Here is a 17,435-nt window from a genome sequence, read left to right on the forward strand (position 1 = left end):
TTAAAATCTACACAAAGTTTTATTGCAATCATACAAGGGATACATCAAGGGTCAAATACAACAAATACTATGATGCAATTTTACATTTATTAAACTACAGTTCAAAGCACAAATTTACACATTCTAAATACACTAAACATCTAATGAAGTCACACTGGTCTCCCACTGACATTTGATATATCTGGGCGAAAGACAATAACTTTACAAGACTTTTCTAACAGGAATCCTTAGTATAAAAACTGTGTACTTGTATGTAAACTGTTGAAGAACCCAAGTGATGGGTTTCCATCTCCACTAAGTCATCCATTTTGTTGCATATTTAAACGCTCAGGGGTTGAATAAACGTAAGTTTAAATTTGGATGCCATTATCTAACCCTCCCTCCCCCCGGTGAATTGTAGCTGTAGCTTGTTTTGCCTGGTCCCCATTAGCTAGTACTATTTTTTTCAAGTTTTGAAGAGAATGAATTGAATTCAAGATTGTTCCATTTCTTCCACACTGGAATGTTGACCAGACAAACTACAGACTTGCAACTGCAGGTCTAAATGAAGCGTTAATGCCTGTTTAAGCTGCAGTGGAAAAGCGGTCTTCTGGGCTCAGCTGAATGCAAGAAGGCACAAAGAAGAAATTCTTCATCAATGTGTCTGAAGCAATTCCAGCATCTTGCATCTCATCCCTGCAGCAGAAAAATGTGAGTTGTAATATGGAGCTCTGTGTACAATTTAACATTGGATGTGGCATTTGAAGTCTACTGCCTCTAGATATGTTGACTTGAGTCTCAGGAGAGAGAATCACCTGTGCACGAACATGGCCGACACAGGAAGGCTGTGACTCCAGCAGATACGCAGGCATGTGGTTACTTAGGGATTGTAGTGTTATGCAACTCATACCATCTACGCATCAGTGCTATGACCCTTCCTGCCTACGGCTACGATGCCAGTGCTGTATGCAAGTCACAATTAGGAATCGTATTAGGAATTTCCTAGTTTTTCCTAATTGCATGCTTGCAAATGCCAAGTTTTGTAGCTGTACAGTTTCCTGATTCTATTAGGGAAACCTCAACAGCTGCTGCCCAGCAATAGGCAGCTATGACTCAGGAACAACCACCACTATACGTACAGACCACATTAGGTGTGTTGCTTTCCTTTGCCAACCCTTTATCACAGCTCTCAAAAACACACAGCCATCTGTGGGCTTATCTGCATCTTCCTGTAAGTGCCATCATAAACATCGTTTATATTTGGCTGCAAGAGTACACTCCTGAAATAGGTGAAAACAATCTGGCAACTGCTGAGAATTTTCTTACCAGTCACTGAAGGACATCATGTAGTAAATGAGCGGCCTCTGATAGTCATTGAAGGTGGACTGTTCACCTAAGGTACCAGAACCCATATTATCAAAGATCAGCCAATCTCCAACACTCAGCTCAGGAAGAAGACAGTTTTCCACAATTTGATCAAGCTCATCACAGGATGGACCCCAAAGGCTGCTTGCGAACAGAGGCTCATCTTCCTTGTATTTCTGTACAGAAACGTACCAGTAATTCAGGCTTTAGGGTATCCAATAAGAAAATGTTCAAGGATAATTTTATAAATATATAGTTACATGCATATCCAGTATGTACAATATATACATGTTGTGTATAATCTATAAATTGTAACAATAAGGTCTATGCTCAAGGAATACAGAAGGACTCACCTTGTGAACCTCTGGATTAGTATACAGTTTCTCAGACAATTTACTTGCAAAAGAACCATAAACACCATCGTTGATGTAGTATGTAAATACTGGTTCATCATCATTCCTAGCTTGCTCCACTGCAGGTTAAAAAAATTAAGAAATAGGTTACAAGGAGTCTATTTATCACCAAAAAAATGCATGCAAGCCAACTTAAATCAACTGTTGTCTCCTGAAAATCGACTTCAGTGTATTAGAATGGGAAGATTATGAACAGAGTAAGCACTATGAAACAAGATTACTGATTCAGTTGTAGCATTAGATGTGAGACTGAAGAATGTAATTTTATTAAGCAATACTCACTTTGAGTAATATAAATCCAACGTCTACTTGAGCAGAGAAAAAACTTACTCTAAGTTTTATCACGTAATTCTAGTAAAGAACCTGCCAATACACCTTCTGTAAAGCACGTGATCTAGGCTTAACTACTGAAAAGTGAAATCTATTAAGTAAACTAGAAATGCCTAATAATCTCACTGTCTGTGTTACATTTCACAGATAACATATGGCCAGAACCAAAAGAAATGTGGATTACATAGCACAGAAGTATAAGGCACATATTAAATATACACCAGGACAAACTAGCCCTTTCTTACTGGAGATGGCAGTTATCTGTGTCAATTCACAGCACGTAAAACACATTGCTTACCTCCAGAAGGAAGAAGTTTGTCACAATCAACAGCTTTCTTTGCAATTACGTTAACTGCCAGTGTAAAAGCAGACGAAACATAGTAACATCCAGGCTCTGCAATCACTTGGATACCAGATTCCTTGGGGAAGTAGACATCCAGCAAAGGCCTGATGACATGATTCACCTGGGAAGTTGAAGTCAGAGATAAGATGCGTGAAACTCAGCTTACATGCCTTTATCAGATAGAGGCATAATGTCAGTCAGAAGCAAAAAGTTCTGAGAAGCATGACACAAAGAGGAACAGAATGAGCTGTTATGGAGTCATCCTGCTAAACACTGTGGACTGAGCAGCACAAGTGGGAATCAAGCAGTTCCTCCTCCCAGCCAAAGTTCAGGCTGCAGGATAACACTCAGATAACACAAATCACTTCAAAGTTTCTTCCAGCACAACAGATAAAGTTGTGTTGAAAGAGAAGAACATCAGAAGTGCATTTTTGTGATTGGTTCTGGAAGCTTTTGTATGAGAAGCATGAGAGCAAGTTGTTTAATACTGATGCTCAGATCTCAAATAAATAAGTATGTGGCTTGATTTTAAAAAGTATTTTGAACTACTAACAGAACAGTTAAAGCTCACAAAGAATTCTGATTGTCATTAGAAACTTGTCATTGAATGCCTTTCACTGTCCTACATTCCAGAACATTGTCTTTATAAAGGCTTAACAGTCGAAACAGGTTATTCTTTTGTCTGCAGAACTGAGTAGCACAGACCCAGTTCAGGCCAAATCCACACTGAGAGTTATCTGAAGGCAAGATGGTTCGTCTTCAGTTCTAAAACAAAGTGTGAGAAGTTTTTGTAGCATTTATGACCCAAAGCATGCTGAACAATCCTTGTGCTAACCGTGCAACAGAATAACCAACTATATAACTGCCAACCACACAGAAATAGTTATCAGTATCAGCCCAATCCACCCTTACAGAAGTCATCTCAAAGACTGAATTACGGAAGTCGGAGTTTATTGAATGTGAACAGGATTAAAAAAAGAAACACAAGTAAAAAGAAAGATCTCCAGTTATTTGGATCTTCTGGATTACAGTTTAACACAGAATTTAGAGTAAGTTTCAGCTGTTAACTTTAACTGTAGTTTCAAAGCAAAACACTCTGACGTCCTAAATCAAAACAAACTGCAACTTTCAATACACTGCATACCTCTTCCAGCTGAAGCTCTGAACCTGTGAAGCCCCCACCGATATCCAGCATGTTCATCTTAAAGCCAAATTCTTCCTAAAATGCATAGGCAGAACATTATGTAAGTACACAACAACTGTAACTACAAACTGTTCTTATTGCTTTTTACCATACTGTCTATGTACTTACACTTTGAGCATACTCAGCAAAGCACAGTCTAGTGAGCAAGCTGTATCATGGTAAAAATTAGCATCATTCCATTGAAATTAGTAGTAATAGCATGAGGATGTCAATAGAGGCTGGTTGCACAGCTTTCAAGTAGAAGTACCACAGAAATGTCAATTCCCATCTTATGTTATGTTCAGACAGTGTTTGCCAATGAGGGTGGTGCATTCTGACAAAGATCAGTAAACACCTCAGTTCTATTGCCCTCTGTGTGCAACCTGTCATAGGTAACACACTAACTGCAACATTAACAGCAAAGAGATCAGCTGGGATTCACTCCAATTCTTCTCTATTTAGAATATGACTTGTTTATTTATACAGAGGTACTTCCAGAGATGAGATTTTGGGGTTTTGCAAGATGGGAAATGCATATAGAACACGTAAGACTTATTTACATGAGCCATCTGAAGCACCTAAAAGATCCACTTGTCTTCACCCACGCTCAGATCCCCACCAAAATGACCCCTTTAACATCTAAGTGTCGTAACAAATAACCTGAAATCACACACACTAAGTTAGTAATCGCATCACTGTAACTGCCAAGATACCACTGCTTCACATTTTACACCAGCTTGAAAAAAAGCCAGCTGTGCATTTGCAGGATTGAGATCTGAATTTCAAAGAAAGAAAACTTTAACAAAACTAGGATTTTTTTTGTTTTTAAAAGGGAAAGGAATAGCTTATTTATTTCAGCCATTGAGCTTCATTCTTCTCTAGGAAAGTAGGCCATCTTAGAAAACAAAGATACCTGCTATGTAAGCATATCAACACTTTTTCCAGAGCTGCTTGTAAAAACTTAATGCTTTATAGCTACTGGCAAACTGGGTTACTCACTACAGGGAGACAGTATTTCATTCATTAACTTTTGTCCTCAATTTGGATTGTCAAGTCTGCTTTACCTCTAGCACATGTCTCACAGGGAAGTATTTAGTCCCTCCCCAAAAGCTTTTTCCTCATATTGATACATTGTGGAAATACTGTAGTTTGGTTAGCATGATTAGCGCAGAGTGGATCCTCCACTGCAGCATATACATGTGAGTAAATATCCTACTTACAGCCATGTCAAACACACACCGAGCATCAGATATAGCATGAATGTACGTTTGCAGTTCCTTGCAAGAGCCTGAAACATGAAATCTGTAAGAAAAAAACGCAGTTAGTACACAGAGCCTTGCAGCTTTCAGACAAAGCAAACGGGTTCACTACCTGCAATGGCAGGGGAAGTAATTCAGTCCTAAATGGCACAAGGTAAGTTTGTGTGACAACACATTAACTGTGTAAAGAATGTACTCAGATGGTAACTGCCTTCCCCTCCCCTGGATTTGCACAAGGCCCATTTAGCTTCACAGCCTCATGCTGCTAGGAATGTCCTACAATAGTTCCATCTTTAAAAAAAAGCCACAATTATTGAACTTTTCAGTCTTTGCTATCAAAGCAGCTAAAATCCTCCACTGTGGGTGCCAACACTAACACAGTACCTGATGGAAGTCATCTGTCTTATCCTCTTTGTACTCCCATGCTTGCATACCCTCTCTCCTAGGCCAATCAGATCTCCTCCCAAAGCTCAGGCCCTACTGTTCATAGTACCTACTATCTCCAGCACTGGGAAGAAGGTGTTAAGGAGCATGTCCCACCATGCAGTTACCTCAGGCCAGGTCTTAGTTTCAAAGCAAGACAGAGCAGGCCAGTGAGCAGGTAATTGGAAGCAGAGCAGTACCAATGTCTCCCCCCTCCCACAAGCTCCTGAATCTCCTCTGGCTCATTGTCCAAACAGTTCAGTAATACCAGAACACCAGTAGTAACTGAGGTGCTTAACCATGCACCAACACTCCTACAGGCTTCTAAAGACTTGTACAGTGTGCTGGCTCTGGACAGACAACACATCCCCATTTGCACCACCACACTAAGTATATTTAAGGAATGCCAATCTGAGACAAAGGTAATGAGTAACTTAACTTTTTAAACTTGAAATGCAACAAAGCTATGTGTTCTTGGTTAAAGTTAGTGTAAACATACTGGATATTAAAACAAATGCTCATTTTCTCTGTAGCATCATCTAATTTTCAAACAGATTTGTCATTTGTAGCAACTGTAATACTTCTGTGCTTCCATTTAACATCACTTTTGGATAGATGGAAGATTTAAAACAGTTTTGTTTTGACTTAAAAATCCAACTTTTGCTTTCAATACTCTTTTACTGTTCTGACAACCTACCCTGTTTTACTTGTTTGATTGCTTCCTGAAAGCATATGACAGCATAGCATACAACTAGCAGCTGACATTAGAACAAACTCCTGTATGCATTTGTCCTTCCAACAGTGAAATCTTTGTGTCAAACTTAAAGCTAAAATTCCAGAGACCTTTTGAAAGCTCTCAGAACACTGTGATTCACTCCTGCCCTTGGCACATGAAAAACCTGAATGCTACGCCTTGACGTGACCAAATTGTGACATAGGACCCAACTCTGAAAAATCCAATACCGTATTCACATTGTTCAAAATCATTCCAGGTATATGATGATAGAGCATGAGGTCTGTTCTGCTGTTAATTGCTCAGAAAAGAAACCAGAAAATAAAGAACAGTTATCATGGAAGATGGAGTACATAGCTAGAAAAGGAAAGGCTTCCAACCCCCCCTTTAACACTAACAGAAAGATTTTTAGTACTTTAATTGCTTTGATGTCAGCAATTGTTATTGTATTTCATACTAGCTTTTGCTTGGATACAAGTGCTCTGCTTGCAAGCAAAAATTCATGATCCAGAATTTTAAATTCCTTGTTAAAAAAAAGTGCCAGAAGGGAAAAAAAGCCTTTTTGTGCTGTTGCTCTGAGTCTTGAACACATCACACAAACATCAGTTCAGCCAGCAGAGAACAATGAAGTTACTCACTTAACACCAACTATTTGGACTCCAAACTCCTTAGCACATTCCATGAGGTGCCTACAGTTCTTCAGAGTGGTGCCAAACTTCATATTCATCTCCTCATCAGCAGTAATGTCTTCTGTGGCAATGTGCAGTAAGAGCCTAAGAGAAGGGGAAGATGATTGGGGCAGTTGGTTTACATCATCAGCACATGTGAAGCCTGAAGACTGTCAGAAGTATGTTGATTATGTTGTCAGCACTCCAGCTCCATCGATGGATGAGTCAAGTGAACCTAGTAAAAACAATCCTGTACAGAGAAAAAACTAGCAATTAGGGGCTAAAACATGGAGCCAACAAGGGTAAGGGATTTCGAAATGCAGCAACTAAGACTCTTTTGTAGCAGCAAGAGTCTGTTGGGTGCTGTAATAAAAGAGAACGTTACCTTCTGATACTGTAGGCTTTCCCATAAAACCATGGTGACTGTAATATGCTTTCCCCATCTCTGTCCTCTTTGTAGCCCAGGAGGAGAGCACATAGATTATCCTTCAGTCATATCTCAGATGTGGTTAAACACAACATCTGGTGAACCCAGGTCTGACCCAAAGCACATTCTGGATGCATCTCTTCTCCCCCCCTCCCCACCCATTTCTGGCTGGGTACAGTGACTGGGGGTGAGGTGGGGTCCCCCCCACCATACTCCTCATAGGGCTCTTGTGGAGCAGCACTGCAGCGAGCACTAACAGCCACAGGCAGCAGGAACACCCTCCCCTCTGCTCAAAGCTGACATGTGGGCAGCACTGGCAAACTGCAGTGTCAGTTGTTAACAGTTTGCTGTGCTGAAGTAACGCTGGGTAGCAAAAGCACGTTCACATCAAAACCTCTTCAAGTATAGCCCCAACATTTGCAAAATCAAACTGCTGTTCACTAAGAAAATCTGCAGCCTCCCCCACCCCATCTGGCCACAGAAAGGGTCACTTTATTAACCATGTGGAAAAGTTGCATCATGATAAATACATATAGACTACGTAGAGCACATCACAGTTAACCGAGAGGGAGAGCACAAACCTATGGTAAAAGCTGTGCACCTGAAGTGAAGCAGTTCTGTGAACAGAGTGCCACACAACAGAAGAACACTGCTATATAGAGACTTGGACATTTTGGAACTACAGCACGGAAGAAAAGGAAGAAAACCCATAGCTGTCACTTCAGTATTCACGCTTTAATTAATGTCAGAGTTTTAAGAGAACTGAAATTAAAATGACAATGAAAAACCACCAAATCAAGGGCAAACAAGTCTCTACCAAGTAGGAGAACTGGAGTTCAAGTTTCTAGAAAACTTAGATGGCAATCTGCAATTCTTCACTGAAGTTCCTGTGCCTTGCAATCAGGAACCTTTTAAGTATACGAGACTGTGGGATCCCTGAGAATTAGTACAGTTTGGGCAACTCTTTCATTCCATTTTCCCATTTTGCAGTTTTTGTCTCAAAAACGTGCATCTTAACTATTCTTGCTGTGGCCATTGAGATAGAGAGCACCTGCTGAAAGAGGCTGATGAGATTTGAAGAGATGAATTAAAAAAAACCCCTAGTGAAACACTATAAAAACAGTTAGAACTGGTAGACCGCTAATGACAGAGAAGACAGCCTTAGCGCAATTAAGGCACTCAAATGCACAAAGTATGTTGAAATTATACACAAATTATTTATCAGAGATTATATTCTTTGTGCAGGAAGTACTCTCCAGCATGCAAAGCACTGCCAGGCTGCCATGAGGATGAAGTGTAATCATTACAAACAGCAATATTAGCTCCCGAGATAAAAAAAACAGCCACCAAAACCCCAACCATGCAGTATGAGCAGTCCCCCAAACACCAGACTTGGTAAAGTCTTCCCAACTCTTCAGCTACAGCCACAGTTCTGAGACTATGTGAATCTTTAAAGACTGTCTTACAATCAAGAATTTTGTAAAGAATGCCAGGAATTCCATTTTTAAGTGTGCTATGATGAAGTTTGCAGGAAGCCATAAAACATGAGTTACTGGGAAGCTCACTTAGGCTCTTGTTTATTTTAAAAAGATGTAGCCCATGGCAAAACCCTTAGTATGCGAGGGAGGTGATGCTTAATGACATGAGCAAGCATCTATCAATCCAAAGTAAGCCGCTACACGCTGGCAGCAATGCCTTAAGAGTCAGAATATCAGCTTTCATGATCTCTACAGAAAGCATTTGAGTGAATACCTAAGTAACTAGAAATAGAACTGGAGTCACTAACTGTTGGGAAATACCTGTAGGTTATTTAATACACCTCACGGCACATCCCAACCCCAGGTGGGACTCAATATACAAGCTCATTTGCTGATAATCTGCACCTAGACTTTGGCTATAGCCATTAACTTTCAAACAGAATATTCTAGAAGAACATACTGAAGCCAGCACAAAACAGGACGAGAATGGACTTGCAGATGACAAGGTGTTCAACTCGTGAAGCTTAATGTCTGACATTTTTATATGAAGACTATCCTACAAGATTTCTCTCAAAACAAGGGCCTTATTATTGTACACAAAGCTGAGAGCCAGAGGAAAAAAACACTGAAGAGAAAAAATCCTACCTTCAAAGGAGGTGTCAGAGAGAGGAGAAATAGATGTGAATTGCATTAAGGACCTAAGTATCATTGCTGCAGCTCGACAAGCAACCCAGCACACTGGCAAAATTAAGTTTCTACCACCTAAGAAAGAAAACCAGAATTCTGACACTTACTTAGCATTTGGATGGTTACGTGCAATTTTCTTCAGCTCAATGTCACTGTCACAAGTCATGATGTTTATTCCAGCTTTTGCTGCATACTTTATCTGAGAAGCTTGCTTGCAAGGATTTGTATATATAATGTTTTCAGGAGAAATGCCCAGGCCTTGCACCAATGCCATTTCAGACTGAAAGACAGGAACATACCAGGTTTCAACAGACATGTGCTATCTTTACTGAGTTTTTATTACGTGCATTCCAGTACTGTAAGAAACAGTTCAAATAAGCCAAGGAGAAAACTAACCACCATTTCTAGGATAGAAATATAGATTTTCAACAGCCGGTTACATAGTATAACTTAAAGTATGAACTGCTATGTATAAACATGGGACCTATTACCAGAAAGCAGATTTCAAAACAGTAGAGAGGTGGAAGGAAATAAGGCACAGATACACAGAAAACGGAAACTTACTTTACTGGAACATGCAAATCCAATCCCAAGGGTTCCCAGGATTTCAAGGACACCTGGAGTAGAATTGCATCTTACAGTATAAAATGGTTTTATTGGTGCCATCACATTCTGCCATTGTATGTTTTTCTTTACAAGTTTTCCAAGATCACCAACATAAAATGCTCTTTTTCCAGTCTAAAAAACAAAATTAGGAAAATAAAATGTCTGACATTGCGGGTTTGCTGTCAAGACACAAACAACCTATGAAAAAAGTCATACAAAAATCATGTATTTTTTTGTCCTCCTATTAACTTAGGTTTGACCCTGAGCAATTCTCACTTGAGATTTTACCTAGCAATTTGAACTAGCTTTGAAACCAAAGGGAATACCTACCACTTCAAAGACACTATGAATGCTTTCTAGACAATACTCTGAAATTCCTGGACAAAAGGTACTACTTGAAAGCCAAATACTGGTTTTATCTAGAAATAAAGAATAGGTTACAAATCACTTCCGACTCAGTACTTTTAGAGGCCTGCAATGCTTTGGAGGAAGAAAATCCAGTAGGATGAAAGCATCCACAGTCTCAACATGATTTGCAGTTTATTATACACGAGGAAAGAATATATATATATATCTAAAGTAATACCATCATTTTAACATCTAGCTATTTTTACTGAAAAATTGTTTGATAATATCTAATTCATGTATTCAAATGTATTGAGACTGTTTTCTCCACGTTTTACGGAGCACAAAGTCGAAGCAGAATTTAAAGACCCAAGTTCATTGTGTTAAGGTTGCAGAGTCAAGTACATAGCTTTAAAGAAAATGCACAGAATTCTCTGGAAACTGCAACAGTCCCTCTCGTGCATCCGTCACCATAATCTTGCTTAATATCATGATGTCGATGTAGAGGACCTAAATCCAAACTGATCATTCTGTATTTGTTCAAAAGGTGCACTCAGTAACAATCCTGTAAACAAATAGCCTCCTTTATATTAAAGACCAGCACAAAATACATGATCAATCTGAATTAAGACTGTACATCACACGTTAATTCTAGCACTTGACTTTTGCAGATACAAAACTTTCTGTTGTGGCTTATTGTATACAAAGTCTTTATTTCTGTTTTAAAAAAAACACAAATAGAAATTCCATCGGGTGGAAGCATACTGACCCCCTGTACGGGTCACCAGCAGGAATGGGATCTGGAGCTTTAGATCCATGGCACACGCCTTTACCCCTTGAGCTAAAGGAGTAAATGAAAGCAGCAGGAGGCAGCTATCCTCTGTGAGCCAGCCAGTGGTTGGAGACATGACATGTTGCCAGTAGTTTACCTATTTATTTGCTAGACAGAAAAAGAATATTAGGAATCAGGATTTGGGAATCCTTTACCTGAGTTCAGAAGGCCATGGGATTTAGCTATTTGCTTTACACTATAGTTGAGCACTTGCATTGGAACATTAGTTCTTATAAACCAAGGGAAAAAGCGAACAACTCATAGATACGGCATATTAAGGATACAGGACTGCTTAATGAAACTTTGTTCTTCATAAAGCTCTTTCTACAACCTTGTCTACAAAACAAAGTCCATAACATCTGCCTACATCCTAAGAAACGAGTGAAGTCTTACTGCAATAGAACTGTACACGCTGTACTGTACACACAGAATTAAAGTTATTTTTCTCCAGTGGATTACAAAACCTTAACAGTTTTCAGACCAGTTTATTTCCTTAGAAGAAAAAAGCTGCACCTCACAATGTGCCCTTGTACCTTCTACCTGTGCTTCTTACACAAAGAACGATATGGGAAGGTATATAACCATATGAGTGTGTCTGACCGCAGAAATGTTAAACATGACTTTAAGCTGGCTCAGCATATGTTATTTGCCCAAACTCTGGCAAGCTTTCAGGGAATAAGCAAAAAAATTGTTTAACTCTGCAATATCTACTTGTCAAATTTCAGGTTCCTGGTCTAAACCCCACTAACAGTAACAACTCTTGGAGGAATGACATAGGAACCTACATTTAACGTATCAGCAGGATTACTTTCCTGCTAGCCATGCTAAAGGAGGTAACAACTATTGCCCACATTTCCCCAGCAGAATTCAGCCTTCAGCAAATGAACAGCAAAGTAGAATGAGAATAGGTAACTACTCTGTAAGGTGAGCTTTAGCCGACTGTTCCTCTGTTGCTGTCAGCTCACCAGCGCTAAATGCCTTCACCTACTTTGAAGATTTAAAGAGAACTAAACCGGAAGACGTGGAAAATGTATAAAACTTACATGAGTATGTTCATAAATACAGTTGTCAATAACATCTGCAAGTGTTGCTCCTTCATCCAACAGGCCAATGGAGTAATTTGCATCCTCGAGAAATCCTTTCATCTCAGCCGTATTCCGCAAAGCCGACAGTCATAAACCAAGAAACACAAGGGATGGGCTTCCAAGCCTTATATCCGGGTCCTTAAATTATGCAACAAACTGGACAAAGAAACCATAAGTCAATGAGAAAAAAAAGGCACAAAGCATATTCTTCATCTCTTGACAGAAATAGAATAGTGTTTATTAAACAAAGCTGACTGTTTTCTCAAGACATCTGTAGTTGCCTTCAAAAATCATACATTTCTCTGATTAAAAGTGTTGACAGAAACATTACAGATGAAGGTTAAAAAAATCCTTCATTAAGACTCTAAAAGTTAAGACAGTTCTGGCTTCAAATGACCCCAAGACCACGACATGAGCTCTGGCTCATGTTTGTTCCACCACCTCCCACAGTAAAGAAATAATCACAACTTGCAACATAATTTTTTTTTCCATATTGTTAACAGTGTTGATGAAGCTTATTTTCACTCAGCTAATAGTGAGAAAACCAGCCTTGGAGCAGCTGCTCTTCCCTCTTGTCATTACAGACAACAGCAAGGAAAACCCTGGCATGAGCTTTGTGCGCCTTCTGTACAGTTCACTTTGTGTGCCACCTCTGCTTCTCAGAAGAATGACTTACTGCCAGGTGCATTTAACTCTGTGGCAATGAGAACTTTCAGTTACATTCAGGAGATGAATGATAAAGACAAATATGCTTCTTACTCAGCAGACTTGCGTTAGGTGAGTCATACACCTAAGTGAATCTCGGAGATCCAAAACAATTATGAAAGAATAAGATAAATCTTGACATCAGCTTGCTAAGTAAATTACAGTTATAAAAACAATGACTAGGTGGTAGACACTGCAACAACCAGGAAAATCACATTCGGAGTTCCATCTCCTTTGAAGTTTGAGTAACAGATAAAATTCCTTAAAAAAAACCCTAAGAGTTAAGTTTGACTTGGGATCGATGAAACAAATGTGAATGCTACAGCCATATTTATGCAGCTGCTGTCACACTCTGAACAGGTACACCCACAGCATCCTTCATTTCCTAGCTAATTAGAACAAAGACCTGAACACAGTCAGCTCCACAAAATATCCCTGCTTTCCAGCAGCAGAGCAGCAAAGTAACCTTTTCCTGCAAAGAAATTGGGCATCAAGACTTCACTGAAAATGGGATACAATTCTCAAGTAGTAGAAAACCAATAGTAAAAAAAGAACAAACATGAATACATCTAAAATGTTAACAGCAGAGTTTAGACCTATTGGAATAACTCCTTCCTGCTATGTCTTCAGCAGCCCAACGTTTAACTAAGTTTAAAAGCCCTTCATGCATCCTCAGGAACTTGGCAGTTGTGTAACAGAACATTAAACTTTCTTTCTCCTACAATAGATCTTTTGTCATCCAACTGCAAGAAAAATACCCGAAGAGAGGAATAAGTAAACAACCATCCTGAACACATGCAAAAGCAAAACCATTTCCATTTTCAGCAGATTATTCAAATATAGTAGGTAACGTTAGCCATTCAAAAACCACAAGTTTCTCTTTTTGGTACACCGAGGGGTGTTCATTTCAGGGAAAGATATATTTTGTGTTACACGTCAATCTACAGCATCCTTTGGACACATCAGTCTCATAACTTTTTCTGAAGTCCAACCAGACTCAATGGCAAGATTCGAGCAGGGCAACCCTGTAAAGGATAACCTTCCATGACTCCAGTTTCTCATCACCCCTCCCTGCTCACATCTGATCTGTCATAACTCTAACTAGCTGCAACCAAATGAATGCATGTGAGAAGCAACCGGGCTGACAGAAGCCTCATAACTGTGCTAGGTTTCTTCCCTCACATTGTTGGGCAAATTCCGCATTTCTGACCATAAGCTCCAAATTCCCTGACACTGCTCAATAGTCTGAAAGCAAGACTGAATTATTTTAAGGACTACTTGCATGTAAAAAGGGTACTAACTAGATTTTCCTTTTCTTTTCCCACTTCTCTGGTGCTATGAGGCACTTTCAGCACTCCAAAGCCTGCAGACAGTCAGAGTCCCTTCCACTGCACTGCTGCGTACCTCCATTCACCCCCTCTAGGACAAAGCACAGATCTGCACTGTTGGAAGGTCTGAGGACACTCAATGGCAGCAGTAACAAGCACTGAATAGATTTCAGACTCAGCAGACATGCACACACCCTGCAGGCTAATTGCTGGTGCCTCTGCACACCAAGCTTGGTCTAAACAATAGCTGCCTTTTTTCCTCTCCAAGCCCTTGTATTTATTGAGTTACATGGGAGTGGATTTAGACTAATTTTATAGTACTTTTAAAATAAGGATTTTTTTTGTAGTAGTTAATGATTCCAGTGTCTAGAGTTCACCAAGACAAGTTGCCAACTTCTCCCCAAAAGCCACCTTTTAACTTTTAGGGAGATCCTGTGGGGAAGAAAAGAACAGGTTCAAATAAAGCACGGAAGAAGATAAAGACTTTCTACCACCATTAGTTCCTCAAAAAGAAAAACAAACAGTAAGAACACTTACTGGTAAATTTACTTATGATCAAACTTAATCTTCAACTTAAAGTACATTGAGGAAAAATGTTTGAGAGCAAAAATGAGCATATTAGTTTCAGACAAGCAGAAGGCTCTATGAAAGATGGTGAAAACATTTGTGTTCCACTCAACTAATTGATCACATCAACTTTAAACCAGAGCAAAGATTAATCAGGCAGCAAGAGCTTGTTGGTAGCTTTGATGCAAGTCACTTCCTAAGAGGCTGTCTCCTATCCTTCACTTTACCAAGAGCACCTTCTGGTCAAGAGGCAAAAAAGAAAATGAATCCATGCACTCATGCAGGCAAATGAAACAGCTTGCAGGAAACCAGAACAACTGAGTATAACCTTCCCCAGGCCTGCTGAAGAGCACTTCCTTTTTCTAAGCACGCCTATGACATCTGAACTTTCCATTCTGCAAAGCTCACCCAGTAAAAAAAGCTGATGTCAGCCTACCAACTTCTGCCTCAGCTCATCCCTCTCCTCTCCCATGTCTCCTGCACCAGAATAAATTACTTCTCTTCAGTCTTGTTGAGAGCAAGACAGGAAAAAGGAGACTTCACTTCACAAGGAGAAAACCAAAATTCCTACCAGTACTGTCAGCAACATCACAAAATGGTGCATACTGAAGAGATTTTTTTTTCCTTTAACAAATGCAGAGCAATTAAGGACTGTACTATAAGACCTTACTCTTGTTCTGCCCCCAACCTCAAAGGAAGAGAGTCAAGAAGGTGTACGTAATGATCACACACAAAAGGAAATCAGAAGGATGATTTCAGACTTCTATATCTGTCGCATAGTCAGAAATGATTAGAACACAAAGTTCAGTCCACGTTAGGAATGCTGACTTATTGCTAAGTCATAGTTTTTTACAAACTTCACCAGCTGTTACACTCCCAAAATGTCAGCCTGCACAGTGCTCCAGGATGTATACTTAATAAGGGCAAACAAAGCTGTCAAACAGTACAAGACTTCTATATAGGCACAAAACTTTCTCTGAAGTGAACAATACATCCTCAGGCCCCTCAGCATTTAACATGATGATTTCCCAGATAAAGAACTTCAAGATCAAAGTTCAAATGCGTCAACACTGCAATTAATGCAAACATCTGGAACACAAGAAAATTAAAATACTCCAAGAAGTGCCTAAACATGTGCTTGTCATGTGCAAGAAATTCAGAACGAAAACGCCATTTCCATTTTTCATTAGTGTCAGAACTACATATTGGCTGGTCTGGGAAAAAGTTCTTTTCTTTTTCCCCACTGAAAGCTTCCTCTGCAAAGAATAGAGTCTCTGCAAACCAGACAGGTTCCCAGTAATGCCTCTCGGCTACGTGTCTTATTAGGCAATATAATTATAAGATTAACAATTATGCCAATGCAAAAATCGTAAGGAGGTAGGAGAGCTTCATCTCACATTTCTTACTGTTCTGGTTCTTTGAGAGTAAGAGATCAAAAAAGTAGAAACATTTTGTCACCAACACTGCCAATTAGACAGCAAAGCAGGTGCACTACAAAAGTAGAAACACAAGCCCTTTGTTTTTAGTACCAAAAACACCCATTTATATTTAGAGTATCTTGAAAAACTACTCTAAGACACTGTTCCACTCAGTGAACATCATTCAGTCACAACTGTCAACCAAGTCACAGGTTTCTCTGTTTACAATGATGGTGGATATTCTGCATCTCCAATGTGCCCCTCAGTAGGGTCATGGCAAAGTACCACTCGTGTTACACTTGTGCAAGAGACACACTTGAGAATTTTCCTCTTCAATGATGTTTGAGTACATTATTGAAAGCTGATAAGCTAGCACAGCTTACCAACAAGAACACCCTTGGAAATGCACAGCTACTTGCATGGTAACGTACTAGCACTTCTCCTTGCCTATAATGCAGTCATCTCCTCCCTTTAATCTTTAGTCCATAGTCATGTCACTTCTCCCCACTGACCCCAGCCCCTCACTGCCTTCCCAGTTCTCCTGCTTCATGACTGCCACCCAGCCCCATTTAGACAGAAAGTCAAAAGAACCTTTAAGGCCATTCGATCCAAATAGCAGCTACTTGCACTGGGCATATGCAGGGATGGTATAGGTCATAATTCCACTGGTAATTCCGCCCATTTCTGATCAACCAGACACAGCAATAAATAGTACAGATTTTTCCAAGACCAATACTTCAGGCCACAGCTGCCAGGTTGTTTGCTCAGGAAGTCAGAGCTTGAAGAGCAAGACTGAACTACATCCCAAGTTCTTCCTTGTTCTCCAGCGTAGTACGTGGACAGAAGTGGGAGGGGAAGAATTTAGAAAGGAAGCAAATTTAATGAGAATATAAGTACACCTTCAGACAGAAGATTTTTATGAGTCCCTTTGTAACATAAGATTAATAGTTACATTTAAAAGCTCAGTTGACCTTTTCCTCTCATTAAATCACAAGTTGAACAGTACTCAAACTACCAATTAGCTGGCTTACTCAAATACTTCCCAGCTGCGTTTGAAGCAGTTATCCCTGCTTCAGCACAATGAAACACACTGACTTACTGGCAAACATCTACAGAGCACTGCTACATACATCGCCACTACATTCAATATTGAACTACTCACATTTACGTACAGTTTACTTGTACTGAAGACATAAGAGATCCTAGAGCAAAGTAAGTGCACAGAATGCAGCAAATCCAGTGGCATTTCCATTTTAGGACA

At 39.7% G+C, this 17,435-nt stretch overlaps 1 protein-coding gene across 4 annotated transcripts in view; it reads right to left on the bottom strand.

The window, feature by feature from the left end:
* Positions 1 to 17,435, bottom strand: part of AZIN1 (antizyme inhibitor 1) — a 25,577-nt gene continuing 8,142 nt past the window's right edge. For 3 of the 4 annotated variants that reach the window (XM_046920532.1, XM_040678624.2, XM_046920536.1), the window contains 10 exons: positions 12,115 to 12,312; positions 9,853 to 10,026; positions 9,396 to 9,568; positions 6,667 to 6,801; positions 4,834 to 4,915; positions 3,575 to 3,649; positions 2,386 to 2,551; positions 1,698 to 1,816; positions 1,306 to 1,520; positions 69 to 675 (listed from right to left, as the gene is read on the bottom strand). In XM_046920532.1, the coding sequence (XP_046776488.1) occupies positions 564 to 675; positions 1,306 to 1,520; positions 1,698 to 1,816; positions 2,386 to 2,551; positions 3,575 to 3,649; positions 4,834 to 4,915; positions 6,667 to 6,801; positions 9,396 to 9,568; positions 9,853 to 10,026; positions 12,115 to 12,216 (1,353 nt within the window). In that variant the 5' untranslated portion in view covers positions 12,217 to 12,312 and the 3' untranslated portion in view covers positions 69 to 563. 4 annotated transcript variants of the gene reach the window in all.

The sequence above is a fragment of the Gallus gallus genome, chromosome 2 (assembly GCF_016699485.2).
Source record: "Gallus gallus isolate bGalGal1 chromosome 2, bGalGal1.mat.broiler.GRCg7b, whole genome shotgun sequence".
NCBI classification, from domain to species: Eukaryota; Metazoa; Chordata; class Aves; order Galliformes; family Phasianidae; genus Gallus; species Gallus gallus.